This window comes from Carassius carassius, chromosome 1 (assembly GCF_963082965.1).
Source record: "Carassius carassius chromosome 1, fCarCar2.1, whole genome shotgun sequence".
Lineage (NCBI taxonomy): Eukaryota > Metazoa > Chordata > Actinopteri > Cypriniformes > Cyprinidae > Carassius > Carassius carassius.
In genome coordinates, this window is record NC_081755.1 from 45172136 (window position 1) to 45194212 (window position 22077).

At 33.7% G+C, this 22077-nt stretch overlaps 2 protein-coding genes and 1 long non-coding RNA gene across 3 annotated transcripts in view; all 3 read right to left on the bottom strand.

Annotated features, from left to right (window-relative positions):
• Positions 1-22077, bottom strand: part of LOC132152375 (butyrophilin-like protein 3) — a 110389-nt gene that overhangs the window by 8734 nt on the left and 79578 nt on the right. The window lies entirely within an intron of this gene.
• LOC132126002 (uncharacterized) lies at positions 3714-11343 on the bottom strand. Its single transcript, XR_009427356.1, has 2 exons — positions 11300-11343; positions 3714-4589 (listed from the first exon to the last, which is right to left on the bottom strand). It is a non-coding gene; the product is annotated as an uncharacterized LOC132126002 (long non-coding RNA).
• On the bottom strand, positions 11525-22051 carry LOC132129895 (butyrophilin-like protein 3). Its single transcript, XM_059541575.1, has 7 exons — positions 21912-22051; positions 19173-19526; positions 14343-14615; positions 13226-13333; positions 12081-12122; positions 11784-11825; positions 11525-11580 (listed from the first exon to the last, which is right to left on the bottom strand). The coding sequence occupies exons 1-7, from the start codon at positions 21967-21969 to the stop codon at positions 11525-11527; spliced, it is 933 nt and encodes a 310-aa protein (XP_059397558.1). The 5' UTR covers positions 21970-22051.

The following is a 22077-nucleotide window of genomic DNA, read 5'->3' on the forward strand; positions in this document are numbered from 1 at the left end:
CCAAGCCTTGATTTCATCAGCATAACAGTGTCATCAAAATGCATAGGTGCTACTTCAGTCAGCCTGACAGTACGGCCCATACCTTTACATTACCAAAAAGACAAAGGCACAGCTGTGACTTGTTCTTCCTTTAACTTGGGACCCTGCACTAAGGTCAGGAAGTGCATGAAGACAAAAGATTAATGTCTCAGACACCTGGGCTTCCTGATTTGATCTTTTAGAAATGTCATCCTTTTTTACCTCAAAATGTAAAATACAATGTACATAACCTTATAGTTTATATACTATTACATTGGAACCTAGATTTAACATTTTATAAATTTGTAGCTCCACAGTCCTCCCTTTGAGAGTTCTAATAACTCTCACATAATACAAATTTAAACCTTCATAAGTCCATTCTATGACCTATGTTTGTTAACTTGGAAAGTTTACAGGCACATATAACTTATTCTGCGTCTTGTCCTAGATTTACTTAGGTGTAATAGTTCTTTTTAGAACCAAAACTGTTGAAACATTAAACTTGGATGGTAACATGTTGTGGAAACTATATGATGACACTGAAAACCATGTAGCATATGAGTTGAAGTCCTGAAGTCCATGGCGCCCGAATACCCGTGAAGTCTGTTTTCTGTAGTCTATTTCCCACATAGATTAAATCAGATGACTCTTGGTCCTCATGAAGCTTGTTCATGGAGGTGATGCTTTACACCAGGGTGCCACTTATGAAGATGACATGGCTATACACATACCTGCAACACAAGAAAACAAAGAAACAGCAGACCAGCAGTATTCATGCATAGACATTTTTAGACTTCTGTTGATCATATATTGATTTTAAGTCTGGTGATCGTATATTGTTTTTCTTCAATCTAGTTTTAAGTAATTTAAAACCTATGGACCAGTGAGGTGGGGATAAAACTAATGTTAGGGAAAACTTATAAGAAAGTCTTCACCACAGGGTTGGCCCCCGAGGCCTGTTGCAATTCAATTCTTCTCGGGACTCCTCACTGGTCTGTGTGTGTCCTAGTCTGTCCCTGTAGCTGAGTAAAGCTGTTAATTTCTCTTAATGTCTTCTAACTTTTCCTACACTCTTTCATCCAGTGTCCAGTTTTACCACAGTAATGACAACTGCCCTCCTTCTTAGGACTTTTACACTTCTGTTGGTTCTCTGTGTTGACCTGAAAGGATGCTGCTTTAATCTTTACTCTGGCTTTAACATCAGAGTCTCTTTATCATGTAGCTAAACTGTCTAGATTACTTCTGAGAGTTTTGTTAGACCAAATTAGATCTAGGAATGGCAAGGCTTTTTTTACTCAGCTACAAGGCCATATGACCAGATGCAGACTAATGGTCCCTCGTCATCTAACAAACTTTCAGGATCATCAACTATTCCACTGTAAGTTACAGCTGACTGACAAAAACCTTCATTGTATTCACTGACAGTTTCTTCTTTCCTTTGCACACAGTTAGTGATTCTGGACCAGTCTATTTGGGTCCCATGATATTCTTTAGACTTTTCAAAACACCTTCTCTCAAATCGCCTTTACTGGCATGTTGTAGTTCAGAAGTAACAGCAGACTCAAAACTGTTGAATTCAGATTCAGTTAGAATTTGTGACATCAACTGTGTGACTTCTGCTAACGACATGTCATAGAGATGCATTTAGCTGATCAATGCTCTTCTAAATTCTCTAAGAAAAATGTGTGTGTGCTGAGAGTAAGCTCTGGGATAGTATCTCTATATATTTAGGTCTTAGTGCTTTGGCAACAGTTTGTACATGAACAGCAGAAGAGTTGGGATGAACACTTTCAATTCCCTCAACTCTCTGAGATATTTTCCTAGCACCACATACCTTCACTGAATTTACAGGCACATCAGTTACTGATTGGATGGCTACATCTGTTTCAAAGAAAGCTTGTAAGTCAGGATAATTGTTATCAGGCTGACTATCTTCTTCCACATTAATTTTTGCTGGAGCTTTGTTGCCAGAACAGAGGATAACCTTCATTTCTAATATATATATTAGAGACTTAGTTAGACTAACTTAGTTAGCCAAACCCAACAGCTGTCTGTTAACTCTTCTCTGATGTCGCAGAGGGTGACAAATTTGTACTACTCTAAAAGGTCCTTTTGAATAGAGTGGCACTCACCATCCCTTGGTTGTACAGCAAAATTCAATCTGGAACGAAATCAGATTTTATTTGAGCTTGAAGTTCCAATCTGGATTCAGGTGAGGAGCTCTATCTGGGTCATGGCACCAAGACTGTTGGAAACTCAGAAGCAAAGACCAGGAGACTCTTGGGTAATATTCAGCAGATTTTTTTATTGAGAAATGTGCTGCGTGGTGCTGTAGTCATCAAAGAAGTCAAACCAAAGCAATGATACTTTGGAGTTTATATACATTCAAGTTGGAGGGAGGTGGAGACAATCTAACCCATAGCATGTAATTAAAGTACAGGAATCAGCCCACTACTGGCATTTTCCCAGCCTTGATTTCATCAGCATAACAGTGTCATTCAAATGCATAGGTGCTACGTCAATCAGCCTGACAGTATGGCCCATACCTTCACATTACCATAGATACAAAGGCACAGCTGTCATCCTTTTTTACCCTTAAGATGTAAAACACAATGTACATAACCTTTTAGTTTATATATTCAATTCAATTCAAGTTTATTTGTATAGCGCTTTTTACAATACAAATTGTTACAAAGCAACTTTACAGAAAATTATGTTTCTACAATATTTAGTAGTAGCTAGCAGTTTGTGCACGTTTGACAGGATTTTAGAAAAAATAAAAAATAATAATAATAATAGAAGACGTAGTCAGCTAGACGATGAACTATCAATATTATTAATTAATAGTTATCATATGATGCAGTCACACATGTAGCAATAATTATTTAGTTCTGTTGTTGATTCAAGGTTAGGATCATCTGGGGTCCTCTTTATATACTATAAAGTTTATATACTATTACATTGGAACCTAGATTTAACATTTTATAAATTTGTAATCCCACAACATTAATTCACTTTACATGTTTTAAGGAACATGTTTAAAACATTTTTAAGTGCAGCTTTAAAGATGTTAAAACGCTATAATGTACAGTCTGTTCTAGATTTATACTGTTCTATATTGAAGCTGATAAAACAAACAAACAAACTGTATAAATAAAAGTAATTAACAGTTTTGTCTTGGTCTGTAAAAAAGTAATCACAACCGGCATTACACTTTCACAAGTGTGAGATTTCAAAATGAGAACAAGGTGAGAATTTAACACAGTATGTTTTTTTAATCCTCAGCGACAAAATACATTAATTAATTGATTTACTCAAAAACACTTCATTAAAACACACAACTTAAAACAAGACACATCCTATCAAACAACAGACTAGCCTACCCTCTCAAAGGCTGAAGACAAGAAGACGTTTTTGACTTCAATTTTAAAAGCATTTAAAGATGTGACCTCTCGAAGTTCCTGAGGGAGACTATTCCAGATCCTCTGCCCCGCAACAGCAAAGGCCTGATCCCCTTTAAATATGTATATATATATTTTTTTTTTCATGACTGAAAAAAAAGTCTCCTGGTGCATTTTGAAATGTTTTAACTCATAATGTTGTGAATGTCATTTTAGCTCTACTTTCTAACTATGAATTAGTATATTTAGTAAATGGCAAAGATACCCAAGCACTGTACAATGTTTAATCACGAACTCAACTGACTGACTTCTCTCCTGTGTGATTTCACTTCAGAAGAGTCTCTTCAGATCTTAGAATTGAACATGAATTATGAGCTTCTAGAACTGATTGAAACTGTTGTGACATCCTTACTGAACTCCTTTCCACAAATTAAGCAAAAAAAAAAAAACTGTATAAATCACAAAAATAAATCAGATTTTTTTTTGTCTTATTAATTGCAAACAATAATTAACTTATTCTCTCAATATTCAAAGTGCAAACAGAGACCAAGTTTTTCTTCAAGAATGACACAGAGCTAAGAGATGATTACAACTACACAGCTCAGTCTGAGATAGGTTTGCTTTTGAGAGATATTGTATGTAGCCTAACTTATGCATATCTGGTACTGGTGAACATCGGTCTATTGTTGTAGTATAATCAATTTCAGATTCACACACCCCTAAATGTCTGCTCAACATGTCAGTCAGATTGTCTCATAATTCATGTCTAAATGTGGATCATAATTTATGTCAACAGTCAAAAGTCTGGCTATGTGAGACACATAATGAATACAGAAAAGTTTATGATAAAGTTTCTGATCTAAAGACTAACCGGGGGCTTCTCAAAACCGTCATTAGCTTACTAGTCATTAGTTCCATTGAACTCTATTAGTAATGATGGAACTTGTGACCTAGTTGCTTTTGGGAAACTTTTGGGTAAGAGTAGTTATGAGACATGGACTCCACATCATAAAAGGAGACCAGACCCTCTTGATGATCCACACTCCAGACTCCACACTTAGACTGTTCCACCTCATCATGTTAATGGACTAAATACCACTCAGTTCACTCCTTCACCTGCACCTCATTGTAAAAGACAGGTTTTTTTTTCTTCTGTTGATGGTGTGTTCACTAAAAACAGAAAGAAAGTATAAAGTTATAAAGGGTCCATAGCAGAATTCATCTTAAGATCAGTAATAAAATAAATATTAGTCACCACTTGAAGACCATTGAAACTAACAGAACTTTAAACAGATTACTTATTTTATAATACACTGTAATGTATTTAATTAATATATTAATAATTCAATATAACAAAAAAAATATATTAATTTGGTGTTCAACATGTGACTGTGAATGCTGAACACTTTCTAAGTTCAGAATAAAGCATTACATTATTTTAAATTATCACTTATTTCGATTTATAGGATTTATTAACTGAATAATAATTAAAATATAACATACAGTATAAACATGCATTCATTGTGTGTGTGTGTGTATGTGTGTCTGAATTCTCTGTTTGATCGGGTTCTGAAGAAAAATTCTGAGACAAGGCAAGAAAAGACATTAAATAGCACCGCATGAGGGTATGTATGGTAACTGAATAAATAATTCAAATGTACATTTTATGAACATCCATATATTATAGGGGAGAAATTACTACGAATATAAAAAAATAAAATAAAACCTTTTCTTTTTACATTATTAGTGAAATAACCCAATAAAGATTAATTCAATTTGTATTCCACTTTATCTTAATCTGTACTTGATAATCTTCTGAAGAAAATGCTGAATAAAGGTGAGAGAAAACTTCAGTGGTGTAAAATACTTGAATAATATGGTAACACTTTATTTCGATTGTCCACTTTAGACATTCTACTAACAGTAAGTAACTTTGCAACTAGATGTCTACTAGCAGTCATTAAAGTATAAGTAGACTGTCTGCTTGTTATCTTATAAAACTTAATTTTGATTGGTCCACAACATACAACTGACAGTCTACTCTGAGAGTTAGTAGACATGTAGTTGCATATTAATGAGAATTAGTTGACATGTAGTTCGAATGTCTAAAGTGTACTATCAATATAAAGTGTAACCAATAATTTAGTAATAATAAAGGATGAAGTTTCCCTTTTATGGTTGTTGCACTAGATTGATTTTTGTGACCTGTGCCATTGCGTTTTGTTTTTGTTTTCTTCCTTTAACCAAACTTTTGTATGTCTGCCTGACAAAATATTTGATGCAGTTTATTTTAAGCTTTCTTTCTTTCTTTCTTTCTTTCTTTCTTTCTTTCTTTCTTTCTTTCTTTCTTTCTTTACACAAATGTCTTTAACCAGTGTCTATGCCTTCACTTGAATAATATAAATTTTTGAGTACTTTTTTACACCTGCACAAACTTAACATTGATATTAAAATTGTAACTTAAAATATACATTTTTCTTGTTTTCTTTTCCTTTTCTCATTCTGTAGTTGATCTTCTTCTGAAGAAAATTCAGAATAAAGGCAAAATAAAACGACATTAAAACACAACTACATATGGTATCTGAATAAATAATTCAAATGTACATTGCTGATCCTGGAGCACAAAACCAGTCATAAGTAGCACAGTAGCACAGTCATAAATAGCAATAGCCAACAATACATTTTATGGGTCAAATAATCAGTTTTTCTTTAATGCCAAAAATCATTAGGATAATAAGTAAAGATCATGTCATATGAAGATATTGTGTAAATTTCCTTCCATAAATATATAAAAATGTAATTTTTTATTAGTAATATGCATTGTTAAGAACTTCATTTGGACAACTTTAAAAGTGATTTTCTCAATATTTAGGTTTTTTTACACCCTCAGATTCCAGATTTGCAAATAATTGTATCTTTGTATCTATCATATAATTGTATGACCAATTAGTGTCTAATACAAGGAAAGCTAATTTTTTCAGCTTTTAATTCAGAAAAAGTTGACACTTAAGACTTGTTTCGAGGTCCAGGGTCCCATTTTATAAACATGGAACTATTATGGTGAGAAATAATTACAGAAAATATAAAAAAAATTAATAAATAAACTAACTTTGAAAATGGCAAAAATGTTTAAATTATTAGTAAAATAATAGCCTAATAAGATAAATTCACCTTGTTGAATTCTCTTCTTCTCCTCCAGTAGTTTATCACGTTCTGAAGAAAATTCAGAATAAAGGCAAGAGAAAACATTAAATAGATAACATCACGGTTATATATGGTAAGTGAATAATTCAAATGTACATTTTATAAACATGCATCTATATAGGGGATGGAATAATATCTACAAATATAAAAAAGAACAAAAATGTTTAAAATATTAGTAAAATAATAGCCTAATAAGATAAATTCACCTTGTTGAATTCTCTTCTTCTCCTCCAGTAGTTTATCACGTTCTGAAGAAAATTCAGAATAAAGGCAAGAGAAAACATTAAATAGATAACATCACGGTTATATATGGTAAGTGAATAATTCAAATGTACATTTTATAAACATGCATAAAGGGGATGGAATAATAACTACAATTTTAAATAATAACTTTTTTTATTTTTAGTGAAATGATAACCTAATAAAGATAAATTCACCTTGTTGAATTCTGTTCTTCTCCTCCTGTGGTTCTTCATGTTCTGAAGAAAATTCAGAAAAAAGGCAAGAGAAAATGACATTAAAACACAGCTACATATGGTAACTGAATAAATAATTCAAATGTGCATTTGTGACCCTGAAGGACAAAACCAGTCCTAAGCAGCATGAGTTTATTTGTAGCAAAGGCCAACAATACATTGTTTGGGTCAAAATTATTGATTTTACTTTTATGCAAAAATCATTAGGATAATAAGTAAAGATCATGTCCCAATGAAGATATTGTTTAAATTTCCTTCCATAAATATATAAAAACATCATTTTTGATTAATATGCATTGTTAAGAACTTCATTTGGACAACTTTAAAAGTGATTTTCTCAATATTTAGATTTTTTTTGCACCCTCAGATTCCAGATTTGCAAATAATTGTATCTCGGCTAAATATTGTGATATCATAACAAACCATACAACAATGGAAAGCTATTTATTCAGCTTTCAGATTATGTATAAATCTCAATTTAAAAAAAAAAAAAAATGACACTTAAGATTTTTGAGGTCCAGGGTCACATTTTAAAAACATGCAACTATTATGGGGAGAAATAATTACAGCAAATATAAAATAAATGAATAAATAAACAAATTTTGAAAATGGCAACAAATTTAAATTATTAATAAAATAATAACCTAATAAAGATAAATTTACCTTGTTGAATTTTGTTGCTCTTCTCCTGTGGTTTTTCACGTTCTGAAGAAAATTCAGAATAAAGGCAAGAGAAAACATTAAATAGATAACATCACGGTTATATATGGTAAGTGAATAATTCAAATGTACATTTTATAAACATACATCTATATAGGGGATGGAATAATATCTACAAATATAAAAAAGAACAAAAATGTTTTAATTGATATTGAAATAATAACCTAATAAAGATTAATTCACCTTGTTGTTTTCGCTTCTTCTCCTCAAGTAGTATTTCATGTTCTGAAGAAAATTCAGAATAAAGGCAAGTAAAAAACATTAAACAGATATCATCACGGGTATATATGGTAAGTGAATAATTCAAATGTAAATTTTATAAACATGCATCTATAAAGGGGTGGAATAATAACAAAAAATATAAAAAGGACCAAATTTGTTTTAATTGATAGTGAAATAATAACCTAGTAAAGATAAATTCACCTTGTTGAATTCTGTTCTTCTCCTCCTGTAGTCGATCACGGTCTGAAGAAAATTCAGAATAAAGGCAAGAGAAAATAACATTAAATATATAGACCATAATTATTTACTGAGGAAGAAGAATGACAAATAAAACAGAAAATTATATTTTATTAATATGTAAATAAATGAATTAATAAAAAAAAAAAATATTACAAAACATACAGGGCCTCCGATATACACAAAAATATAAAGGTAAATCAGTAGCTAAACTCGAGAGGTTGAAGATCTGATTGTGAGAACTTGTCATATTAATATTTGTATTTGTAAGTTAAAATTTACACTCACAGCTCTGATGTGAAAAGTTGAATCTTTCAATTTGCACACACAGACAATGATCAAAACACCCGTGTTTTGAATTGGAAGTTGTAGATTAATAGTTACAAATGTGTAGAATGACATTCACACAAAGAAAATGACATACACACATTTTTACGACATATTTACTTTTGCACTTTACTTCAGTTTCGCTGCACAACGTCAAGTCGGCACTTACAACCTCTCAGATCTGGAAGTACAAGTTCAAATCCTAGCGCTCTGACTTTTGCTACTCTTTTTGCGATATTCTGTTGCAAAACTCACTTGTGCACTTGTATATGCAGATGTGAGAGAGCAGAGCTGGAGGCGGGGCTTTGGTGCAAATGAAGACATTTTATTGGTCGATGCCCGACCAATGAACAACGCCAATTGTTTTCACTGAATATCCTTAGCTTTGACAGGATTTTAAGACACTGCATTCATTTTGCCATTCAGGTATTATCTAGTAGACAAATAATGCAACATATTTTATATGTATATCCCACTGCATATCACTCTACCAGAGTTGCAATATAATGCTGTTTGTATTATTTTTATGTTTTGTAAAAATAATTTTAACTTCTTCATTGGGTTAAATTCCCAATTTGCTTGTCAGTAATGAACCTTTTTAAATGCAACATTATTATTTTTTTTTTAAAATAAAAATCGAGTGTTTAATAATGTCTAAATGTACATTAAACAGCAAAACCTAAAAAAAATAAGCACTTATGACCAGAAATACTGTTTTGAGCAACTAGAGCTAAATACATGTATTTATTAAACATCAACAAGGCCATCTAGTGTTTAAGCAATGGAATTGCATATGAATATTATCTTTCTGGCCACCAAATGCCTCTAATTTAAAGCGTGCCTCTTTGCACTGGAATTTAAACCTAAATACTACAGTTATTGTATTATAAATAATAACCATATTAGAAAATGTTATATTTCAAATGTTCATTCATGGATCATAATTATTGCGCATATTATTTAGTACCATGATCTCTTCAAATTAACTAAACAGGACTGAGTTAACATGTAGTACAGTTATTTTATTGGTTAAAAGTTACACTTAATTGTTTAGTCACATTTAACTGCCAAGGAGGAGTATGAGAACATAATGCTGTTCCATTTTCCAGTATAAAATGCTATTGTAAGGCATAGTCATGAGTCAACGTAGTTATCCATGCATAATCAATGCACTTTGTGTGTTACAAATTACTAGAAATCGCTGCAAATATAATGAAACTGCTGTCTGTCCAAATTAATAAATTTCAAGCATATTAACAAAATGTTTAGTTTAGTACTATTGATAGCTCCATGAACCACGTGACCGCGTGGCGGTGAGATCAAAGCATGCTTTGGTACAGCGAGTTTACTCTGCAATATGCAGTGGGATATACATATAAAATATGTTGCATTATTTGTCTACTAGATAATACCTGAATGGCAAAATGAATGCAGTGTCTTAAAATCCTGTCAAAGCTAAGGATATTCAGTGAAAACAATTGGCGTTGTTCATTGGTCGGGCATCGACCAATAAAATGTCTTCATTCGCACCAAAGCCCCGCCCCCAGCTCTGCTCTCTCACATCTGCATATACAAGTGCACAAGTGAGTTTTGCAACAGAATATCGCAAAAAGAGTAGCAAAAGTCAGAGCGCTAGGATTTGAACTTGTACTTCCAGATCTGAGAGGTTGTAAGTGCCGACTTGACGTTGTGCAGCGAAACTGAAGTAAAGTGCAAAAGTAAATATGTCGTAAACGTGTGTATATGTCATTTTCTTTGTGTGAATGTAATTCTACACATTTGTGACTATTAATCTACAACTTCCAATTCAAAACACGGGTGTTTTGATCATTGTCTGTGTGTGCAAATTGAAAGCTTCTCACATTCAGATCTTCAACCTCTCGAGTTTAGCTACTGATTTACCTCCATACAAAAACATATTTGAATACACAGTGTCTGTTAAGTAGATATTTTGTGGATGAAAAAAAACTTTACATTAAATATGAAATTATAACTTAAAAATTCACCTTGTTTTATTCTCTGGTTCTCATTCTGTAAAAGTGCATTGTATTCTGAAGAAAATTCAGAAAAAAGGCAAGAGAAAATGACATTAAAACACAGCTACATATGGTAACTGAATAAATAATTCAAATGTGCATTTGTGACCCTGAAGGACAAAACCAGTCCTAAGCAGCATGAGTTTATTTGTAGCAAAGGCCAACAATACATTGTTTGGGTCAAAATTATTGATTTTACTTTTATGCAAAAATCATTAGGATAATAAGTAAAGATCATGTCCCAATGAAGATATTTTTTAAATTTCCTTCCATAAATATATAAAAACATCATTTTTGATTAATATGCATTGTTAAGAACTTCATTTGGACAACTTTAAAAGTGATTTTCTCAATATTTAGATTTTTTTTGCACCCTCAGATTCCAGATTTGCAAATAATTGTATCTCGGCTAAATATTGTGATATCATAACAAACCATACAACAATGGAAAGCTATTTATTCAGCTTTCAGATTATGTATGAAAAGTTGACACTTAAGACTGGTTTTGTGGTCTAGGGTCACATTTTACAAACATGCAGTTATTATGGGGAGAAATAATTATAACAAATATAAAATAAATGAATAAATAAACTAACTTTGAAAATGGCAAAAATGTTTAAAATATTAGTAAAATAATAGCCTAATAAGATAAATTCACCTTGTTGAATTCTCTTCTCCTCCTCCAGTAGTTTATCACGTTCTGAAGAAAATTCAGAATAAAGGCAAGAGAAAACATTAAATAGATAACATCACGGTTATATATGGTAAGTGAATAATTCAAATGTACATTTTATAAACATGCATCTATATAGGGGATGGAATAATATCTACAAATATAAAAAAGAACAAAAATGTTTAAAATATTAGTAAAATAATAGCCTAATTAGATAAATTCACCTTGTTGAATTCTCTTCTCCTCCTCCAGTAGTTTATCACGTTCTGAAGAAAATTCAGAATAAAGGCAAGAGAAAACATTAAACAGATATCATCACGGGTATACAGTATATGGTAAGTGAATAATTCAAATGTACATGTTATAAACATGCATCTATAAAGGGGATGGAATAATATCTACAAATATAAAAAAGAACAAAAATGTTTAAAATGATAGTGAAATAATAACCTAGTAAAGATAAATTCACCTTGTTGAAATCTGTTCTTCTCCTCCTGTAGTCGATCACGGTCTGAAGAAAATTCAGAATAAAGGCAAGAGAAAATAACATTAAATATATAGACCATAATTATTTTTTACTGAGAAAGAAGAATGACAAATAAAACAGAAATAATATTTTAATAATATGTAAATAAATAAATTAATAAAAAATAAATATTATACAAAAACATATTTGAATACACAGTGTCTGTTAAGTAGATATTTTGTGGATGAAAACAAACCTTACAGTAAAAATGAAATTATAACAAAAAAAAGACAAATTCACCTTCTGTTTTCCTCCTGTTCTCATTCTGTTGTTTGTTGTGTTCTGAAGAAATAAAGAACAAAAGCAAGAGAAGGTGACCAAGTTGACCTTAGATATACTCTCCCTCATATATAATATATGAATACACAGTGTGTGCTGATTAATTATTTTGTGTATAAAATTTATAGAGTTACTTTTTTGTCTTTTATTTTATTCAATCAAACATAACATTTTTGGAGAGCAAAATTAATAAAATTATAATTAAAGAATAAGGACTGCAAAAACCATTATAGTATTTATTGATATTTCAACTGGAATAAGGACACAATCGCGTCTGCTCCTGTTTCTTTGTGAAAGTAGGGTTTCACAAAACAATGTCAATTTTACACAATTTTAAGAAGAAAATGTTTTGTTTTCTGGGAATACATTTGATAATAGTTGGATACTTGTACATTAGGATAAGCCTAAATTAGGGATTGCTGAGAAAGGCTGTATCAAATGGGCAGAAAGCAGAGTGGCTGATTATACCATCAAGTGTGTGTCCATAAAAGCAGCTTGGTACAGTAAAATATGGTCAAACATTTTTTGTTAGGCCATTATAGCGTGTGTCACCAGCCGCTGTCATATTTAATATTGAACATGGCTGAGATAGACTGCTCCGAAATGACTTGGCTCATTCAACTGAATACAGATACAAAACTTTTCAACACGTAAGATTTTAGACCTTCAAAATGTGACCAGAAACAGAACAATAAGCAAAATATATGGGTGGATAAAGAAAATTGTAGGAATGGCATAGAATATTTATTTGCAACACAAATGTTTTGTAATAAATACATTTATTGTTGTAAATAAAATAATTCTTAGCAATATTTTTTATTTGCAGTCGTTTATTTTTTATTTTTAACTACAATATATTTTGCTCTCAAGCACAGTATGTTTGATTAAATAAATAAGACACAAAAGTAATTCCAAATTAATGAGACTTTAAATTAGTAGTGAAATAATAACTAAGTTACTTTCAGAAAAAAAAGACAGATTTCTTCAGTCCTGCATGTATGTCCAGCTTTGGACACTATGAGTGAACTTAGGAATAATAAACATGTGACAACTAGCCCTAGGATCCCTTATTTATTTAAATCAAATATAATAAACAAGAATTTTACCTCTTCTTTTATGAACAAATGCAGCTAACAGTATTCCAGAAATCACAATGAGTACAGCAGCAATTGAAGACAAGATGATTAATGTCCTCCAAGGATTAAAACTCTTACCTGCAACACAACACAGTGACATTGAGCACATTGTGTCCAGTCAAACATTTATATTTGATTAAAAATGATTAATAATACAAGCAAGATACATTTGTATACATACACAGTAAAAAAAAGTGCAACTAAAACTAACGCTGCTGATGCTTTTTGATTTATTTACCCTAATGTAATGCACTACATTCAGAATTAAAGTGTAACTTTGCTGATTTTTAACCCACTTTTATCATTAGAATGTCATTCTATGTAAATAAACAAGATTAAATTTTTGATTACAATTTAATCACACACTTCCGGGTCTGTTGTGAGCACACCCGCTGTGACTGTTAACGTACGACGCTGCTGACGTGTTATTTTTGTTATTAGCAGCATCATACGTCAGCAGCGTCATGAACTCTCTCACAACAGACCCGGAAGAGAAGACCATGCTGAATAAAGTCGTAGTTTTTGCTATTTTTGGACCAAAATGTATATTCAATGTTTTAAAATATTGTAACTGACCCTCTGATGTCACATGGACTACTTTGATGATGTTTTTCTTACCTTTCTGGACATGGACAGTAAACCGTAGACACAGCTTCAATGGAGGGACTGAGAGCTCTCGGACTAAATCTAAAATATCTTAAACTATGTTCAGAAGATGAAAGGAGGTCTCACGGGTTTGAAACAACATGAGGGTGAGTTATTGATGACATAATTTTCATTTTTGTCTGAACTAATCCTTTAAATTCTACTGCTGTAGTTGTTTTGGTGAAAGTAACTAAAAAGTAATACAGGAGTAATGTAACGCATTGCAATTCTGAGACAGTAATATTGTAATGTAAGGAATTATTTTTAAATGACAGTAACAAGTAATGGACAATGTATTACAGTTTGAAAGTAACTTGCACAACACTGTTTATTTGTCAGTAAAACATATAAGACATTCTAACAATACAAAATGAGTTAGATATCTGGTAAGTTACACTTTATTTGATCTACTCTACAGCATCAAAAATGTGTCAGTACGTACTTGAGGTCAAAATCAGTGTCTCCAGCATGTGATGTCTCAGTCTGACTCTGCAGTGAATCTTGTCATCTCTGTGTTGTACAGTGAGGGTGTGTTTCACACTGAACCCGTCTGTGTTTCTTTGCATTTCTGTTGTTTCTGAACTCAAGCTGGCTCCTTCACTGTTCAGCCACTCAAGATCAGGTTTAGGGTTCCAACCTTCAGATTCACATTGTAGATGAAGCCCTCCTGATTGATCAAATCCATCTACAGTGATCACTGGAGGACTTCCTACAGCTACAGAGATCAAGATGAAGAACATTCAATGGGTGCATAACTGTATTTTATCTTCCTATAAACCTGTTTTTGTTCTGTATTTTTGTATTAAAACCATAAAGGAGCAACACACAGGGGAGACTGTGAATGGTTTGTACACCTTTTACTTTAAGGTCTGTAATTTGCTGTAACGCCCACAATTTTTTGCACTGTTTAAGTCAAACTTTTATAAAACATCACATTTGTGTGCTTTCGAAATAGTTTTGAAATCTACAATTTATACCTTCAAGTTTATGTGCAGAGAATATTGTTACAACTATTCCCACTAGCAAGGTGAGTTGTAACAGTAATAGAAAACATGAATGAAAAAAAATTAAGAGGTGAAATCACAGGTGTAAAAACCTTATATGGTCCTTAAAAAGTCCTTATATGGAGATGGTTTGGGCATGTTTGATGCAAATTACTAAACTTGGGCACACAGTCATTTATGAAACCTAAAATTAAACATAAGAAGAAGTCGGGAACAAATTCACGTGTTTACGCACATGTTGTGATATACAGTAGGTGCTAATGTTTTATGAAAAGTTCTCCTGTGATTATTGAGAATGAAACCCAGTGTGTGTGCTTGTTAGTCACTTTCTCGTTGTGTCAAATGTGGGCTTATACACCATCCCATTTCATTGTGTTAAATCTTTGTGGGTCCAGTATGAGAGTTGTGTGACAATCTGTGCAAAACATAGGGTGACCATATGCGCCATTCATATGGGACACGTCCCAGCCATGATTTTAATATTGGGTGCGTTTGACTTAAAGCTCGGCTACAGACGGTGATCAACGAGAGTAGCCGCTTGCAGTCGGGGGTGGAGCTGAAAACAGACATGTCAAGCCAGACACCTTCAGCTACGTTATCACAGATGAAGTGAATTTAATGCTGTATTTGTCAAATACACAGATGTTTTCATGAGCAACAGAAACAGTTGTTACATACTGCTTAAAACAGCGCCATATTTTCAAGAATAAAGTTCAACATAATCATATACTATTTAAATACTAATACACTGGGATATATATGCTTTTATCAGTGTTGTATGATAAACGGGACTCAATACACGTGCGACTTCATTTAAAAGCGTTTCCCATTCTAAAAACACAGATTTGTTGCCATTATTGGAACTGAAACGCTTCAAACACACATGATCGTTGTCATGTGGTGGATCTGGCCAATCATGCAGCAGCCGTGTCGTCATCAGCGCTCCTGTAGCCGCTCTGGAGAAACTGCTGAGTCAGCTGGCTGCTCTCGAAACGCTCTTGTGGTACTTTGAAGGCTCACGTGACAGTCATGTGGCATCGGCGCCATCTCAAGTCGGACACAATTTCTAACCGGCATGCACTGCTTCAAGTCAGATAGCAATTGGTTTGCGCAATGCTGCGTGAAGTCAAACCCACCTATTGCCTAAAACATCCAGAGCAGTTTGACCAATAATATGCAGGTATTGTACTTAATCAACCAATCGTGGGGCTGCGTTTGAGAAGGTGAGATCTAAAGGGAACGATCAAAGCGATGAAAATATGTGCATGGGGTTGTTCATTCGATTGACTTGAAGCATCGCTGCGCACAAATCTCCCCCCAAAAAAACAAAGTGCGCCACAATGCTTCAAGACAAACAAACGAACAAACACTTGAAAGCGATTCGAAAGCATAAGGAGCTGTCTGCTCTGCTCTTTATAGCTCTCATGAATGTTACACCACGATCAACCTGCACAGTGCAAATAGCCAAAACCTGTATATTTTAGGCAATTTTAAAATCCTGGCTGGGACGTGTCCTGCATGAAAGGCGCATAAGGTCACCCTAGCAAAACATAACACTTCAAGCCCTTTTAGACCATGTTCCCTCTTAGCTGTTTAACATGCAAAAATTCTAGTAAAAACAAAAGAATTGCGATGATCGGGTAAACCGCTATAATGTTGATATATCGCTACAGAGTTAGAACCGGTGAATGCGGTATACAGGTTTTATAGAAAGAGAACGATGTGCGCCAAATTAGTCGCTGTAGAAATGGAATAATGGTTGCAGATGAAATAGCTCAAATCTAGAGCCATTGCAAACTCAATGACGTGAAATAAAACGTCCTCATGTTTTAAAGAAGTGTGGCTTGATTAAGTGCTGGAAATAGCGGATGATGGGCAAAACTCATACAAAACTCATACATTTACATACATTTACAGTTTGTACTTCATAGCGATGTTTAGATTCACGTACATGTTTTTTTTTCTTTGAAAATATTTAAGTTGCAGATCTCAGCAGTGTTGTAATGCAACAAAATAAAAATACTTCATTACAATACTTAAGTGTTTTTTGGGAGTATCTGTACTTTACTTGAGTTTTTATATTTCAGCCAACTTTTACTTTTACTCCACTATATTTCCTAATTAAAATGTATACTTTTACTCTGATACAACAAAATATTAAGAAGAACGGGACTGCAGGAAAGCAGGTTTGATGAATCAGTGGTCTGGCGTTTGCAAGTTAGACTATTAAAAACACCTTTACTCATGTGCAAACAAGTGCGCTGCTCACAAATGCAGATGATTTCATTTCAAGTTGAGTCAGGGGTGTGCAGACACAGTATCATCTGTGATAATATGGTAAGTGTTATTATAATGATATGCAATCTGACATTATGAAGTCAGCAATTTAAAACAATTATCACCAAATCATACAAAGAGTGCATGCACATTGATTTATTAGTATATTAAAACACAAAATTCCTGGCATTCTAAATTGTAGACAGGAAAAATCCTTCTGTATGCTTTTTATATTTATATAATTTCATTTAGGCATAGTTAAATTAATATATATCACACAAAAAGTACCGTTTTTCTGCAGATGCATGAACACATTAAATAATAATTTTATGCAAGTTCAGTAAAGCAATAAATGACTTACATTTTTAGATATAATATTGCTAGTTTTGCCAACGAAAATAGTTCCAAACGAAGATTATAGCATTGCTTTGCATTTCTGAGCAATGGACGGTGTTTACTTATTGAATGAATCAGCTTTTGAACGAATCGGTTAAATAAATGATTCAGTGATTCACTCATTAACACAGTCAAATGCTTTGTTTCTGAATGAATCAGCCGTTTGAATCAACATTTACTCATACTTTTACTTTCAATACTTAAGTACATTTAAGATAAAAAAAAGATATATATTTTTGTACTAAAGTACTATAAATATCACATACTTTAAGACTTTTACTCAAGTAATATTCTAAACAGTGACTTCAACTTCTACCAAAGAAATTTTCTGGTAAGATATCTATAATTTTACTTGGGTATGAGTTTCAGGTACTTCATACACCGCCGGATCTCAGTTTATATGCTTCAGCTTGTTTTCTATTATCTTCTATCAGTTTAAATGCTTCAGTTTTTGATATCATATTATGTTAGGCCTATATTATAAACCTTATAAATAACTGACCTTGTTTTATAATGGAGTCACTTACACTCATCAAAGCTGTATTTATTTGATTTAAAATACAGAAAAAAACAATAGTAATATTGTGCACAATTAGGCTATTGCAATTTCTAATATTAGTTAGGCCTACCTATTTTAATATACTTTAAAATGTAATGTATTCCTGGTGAAGCAAAGCTGTATTTTCAGCATCATTACTTCAGTCTTCAGTGTTACATGAACCTTCAGAAATCAGTCTATGCTAATTTATTATCAGTAATTCTTTGATTAGGCTAATAAAAAGTAAAACTTTTGAATAGTATAGTGTATATTGTAACACACATTTCTATTTTGAATAAACTGTTGTTGTTGTTGTTGGGTTTTTTTTACATTTATTTATCACTTACTCACATTTCACTGCTGGTTATATATGCTATATATAATTTTGTATGTGACGAATAAAAATCTTGAATCAAAGAATCCTGAAAAATATCACAGGTCCCAAAAAATATTAAGCACCACAACTGTTTCCAACATTGATTATAAATTAGCAAATTAGAATGATTTCTGAAGGATCATGTGACTCTGATAATTCAGCTTTGCTTTACAAAAATAAATTACATTTTAAAGTAAAATAAAGTAGAAAGCTTTTATTTTAAATTGCAATAATATTTCACAATATTATTTTGTGAAATAATATTCAGTATTTTATATCAAATAGGTACAGCCTTGATGAGCCTAAGAAACGTATTTGAAAAATGTATTGATCCCAAACTTTTGAACGGCAGTGTATAATACTTTTTAAAATATTCTCAGGTAACTTACATCATTTAGTTACATCAAGGGTCAAATCAAATATAAATAGCTCATTAAAGTTTAAAAGTTACACACTTTTTTGTGTTTGCCCTGTACAGGTCTGGTATAAAGAATGTTTTTGCTCAGGTGGCCGAAATGTGAAATAGAAAACAGTTTTATATTCAGCAAGAAAAAAAATAAGAGGGAACATTGCTTATAGAACCCTTCACAACTGACTCCATGTTACACACATCCCAGTCTTCCCTACACCAAAGCTTCATGTCTTAAATCATTAAATGTTTGTTTTCAATGGTTTACTCACCTTCAACACTGATATCAAGAGAAGCATAATCAGACCAGGATTTGGACTGAATAAAACACTTGTAACGTCCTTCATCAGAGACTTGGACAGATGAGAGTTTGAGTGATGCATCTCCTCTCTGTAATTCTTGAGGATTCAGTTTTGTTCTTCCTCTGTAGGATTGACTCTGATTTGTGTTTCTGTCGTCATGATCCTCATAGAGATGCACTAGTTGTGAATTTTTCAGATCAGATCTAAACCACTCCACTCTCATGTCCACAACACTGATGCTGGGCTTAACTGAACAGGGCAGAATCACATCTTCACCAGCTACAGCAAATACAGTATCTGCAGGACTCACTACTTCATACCGGTCTGTTACAAGAGAAAGAAAGCTGTTAAAAAGGTTCTCTTTTGATCTGGTTCACTGGCATTGCATCAGTTACTGATGCTTTAGAGAAACTCATTTTCTCAGAAATGCTGAAGCCTGCATTAGATCGCATCTATGCACTTGCACAGACAAATTCAATCTCAGCATGTGCAAACAAACGGGGCCTTCTGCCTATATAAGTTGGTGCAAAATGCAATTTGATTGTAATCTTTCTCCTTCAGCATTAAAATCATCTCCACACTGACTCAAAAGAAAAAAGAGCCTTCCTGCTCAACATGGAAGAGCTTCAGCTGTGGATCATGATGCTGACAGCGGTCTCAGCTAAGAAGGTCACTTCTCCCCTGCGGCTATCTGGTTAAACCTGATGTGTCTCGTGTTTGCCTTCCAACCCCTTACTCCGGGGCATTGTGATGTAATAAAAATCAATCACCTTCACGAGAAGAGCACTTCTCCTCTTCACAGCAGCATGAACATTATCAGTTCCTCGCCCCAGTGCAGGAACCTACCTCTTAAAGCACTCCAGCCCCTCACCACCTGAATCTTGGCTTGGGAAGCCATTCCAGGTGTGTCAAAACAGGTCTTGGAAACAATCAAATGAGGCTTTTCGGTTCAGATTGCTTGCAGACCTTCCCATTTCTACTTTCAGTCCAAAGTAGAAAGTTTACAAGTGAAGAGTGCCGTGGAGCTTGTTCCAGCAGCCCGCAACGTGTCAGGGTTTACAGCCATTACTTCAAAGAAAGATAGCCCCCCATCGCAGACCGTTTTTGAGATTCACATTCAAAGGGATGGCTTACTAGTATACTTTCTGTCCTGACTGTCTCTGGCACCATGCATCTTAACCAAGGGAGTGGATTGCATCTTAACCAGAAAGAAGTGCGCATGCTGAATTATCTCGACGACTGGCTTGTTCTGGCCTGGTCAGAGCATGACCAGGTGCTATGTGCACAAAGATCCCTGTTCCTCAGCCATTTGGAATGCCTAGGGCTCAGAATCAACATGCATAAATCAAATCTCCCCGCAAACAAATATCTTTCCTGGGCACAGTTCTTAATTCAGCCCAAATAGGGTCTAGCTTTCACCATAACAATCTTTGAATATTCAGCAGCTTGCACCATTGTTCAAGGTCTGGGACTTACTTCCCCTAAAGACATATCAGAGGCTACTAGGCCTAATGGCAGCTGCCTCTTCAGTACTACCACTGGACCTGCTGCACATGTGGCCCCTTCAATATTGTCTGAAAGCCTGGGTCCTGCCCCATACTTGGTATCTGGGACCCAGGGTGACCCACGGCTGTGACAAGGCCCTGGCCCCATTGGAGAGCGTCCCATCTATACCAGTTGCAGATTGATCTGGGGCTGGTCTCCAGAAGGAAAATTGTCATGACAGATGCTTCCAACTCGGGTTGGGATGTCGTGTGCGATGGCATACCAGCATTCGGCTCCTGGTGGGCTCCTGCAGCAGCACACTGGCATATCAACTGCCTAGAAATTATAGCAGTTATTCTGGTGCTCAAGGCCTTCCTGTCAATTCTGAGAAGGCACCATGTCCTGGTCCATTCAGACAACATGATGATGGTGGCCAACATAAACCACCAAGGGGGGCTCAGGACGCACCCTCTGTACCAGCTGGTGAGGGGTCTCCTTCTGTGAGCTCAACAAAACTTTCGTTCGGTGAAGGCAGTGCACCCTCATGTCTTTCTATGAAATATAGATATATAGGGATATTTATGCCTTCACTTTATGCAAAATAGCTAAATATATTAAACATTCTTTCTAACAGAGTTTGAGTTCCAGAGAAGAAATTCGGGTTTGAAATTATATGAAAGGACATTTAAAGGGATTATTAACTATCTGCTTAAATTGGACAAAGCAAACAAACAGTTTTAGGACTTGTGCAGTTTTTACATTATGTGCAGTTATTACATGATGAGTTGCTCCAGGACAGTTAAAATACACTGAAGAATTCTTATCTTCATTATAATACATGTCTGGTGTGATAATCTTGCACCAGTAACAATACAAGACACACATTTTTGCTAAAAAACGTTTCCATGTAAAGCAGCATCTGTTGTTTCCCCACACAAACCTCAGCTCTGCATCAGTTTAGTTGAGGATTCATTCACTACAATAAACTACATACAAAACTGCCTGTTTACACTTTTATAGTTTTGTTACTTATTACATGGCTCTTTTGAATACTTGCTTCTGATTGGTCCATCTTGTCATTCAGTGGTCAAATATTTCTGGATAATGAATATTCAGTTGGACTATGACCGACCAATTGTACATTTTCACTTATAAAAGTTACTTATTACCTCTCTCTTACTTTTTGTTTTACACATGAACACAAACTTAAATACAAATACTTACCTGATCTTGAGTAAGTAATTCCACTAATAATCAGCAGGGTCAAAAAAATGAAATTCATCTTTGAAGGATGTGGATGCTGAAAAGAAAAATATGAAAACAGAGATATGCATTATAACCAGAAAACTCACAGAATGGTGAGTTGACATGAATGTGTTTTCTTTATGTT

Coding starts and splice junctions, on each gene's coding strand:
- LOC132129895 (XM_059541575.1), bottom strand. CDS start 21,969: ATGAATTTCATTTTTTTGACCCTGCTGATTATTAGTGGAATTACTTAC. Junction 14,616..19,172: donor TCTTGATATCAGTGTTGAAG/GTGAGTAAACCA, acceptor TGATCTCTGTAG/CTGTAGGAAGTCCTCCAGTG. Junction 12,123..13,225: donor ATTTGTTCATAAAAGAAGAG/GTAAAATTCTTG, acceptor TTATTTCTTCAG/AACACAACAAACAACAGAAT.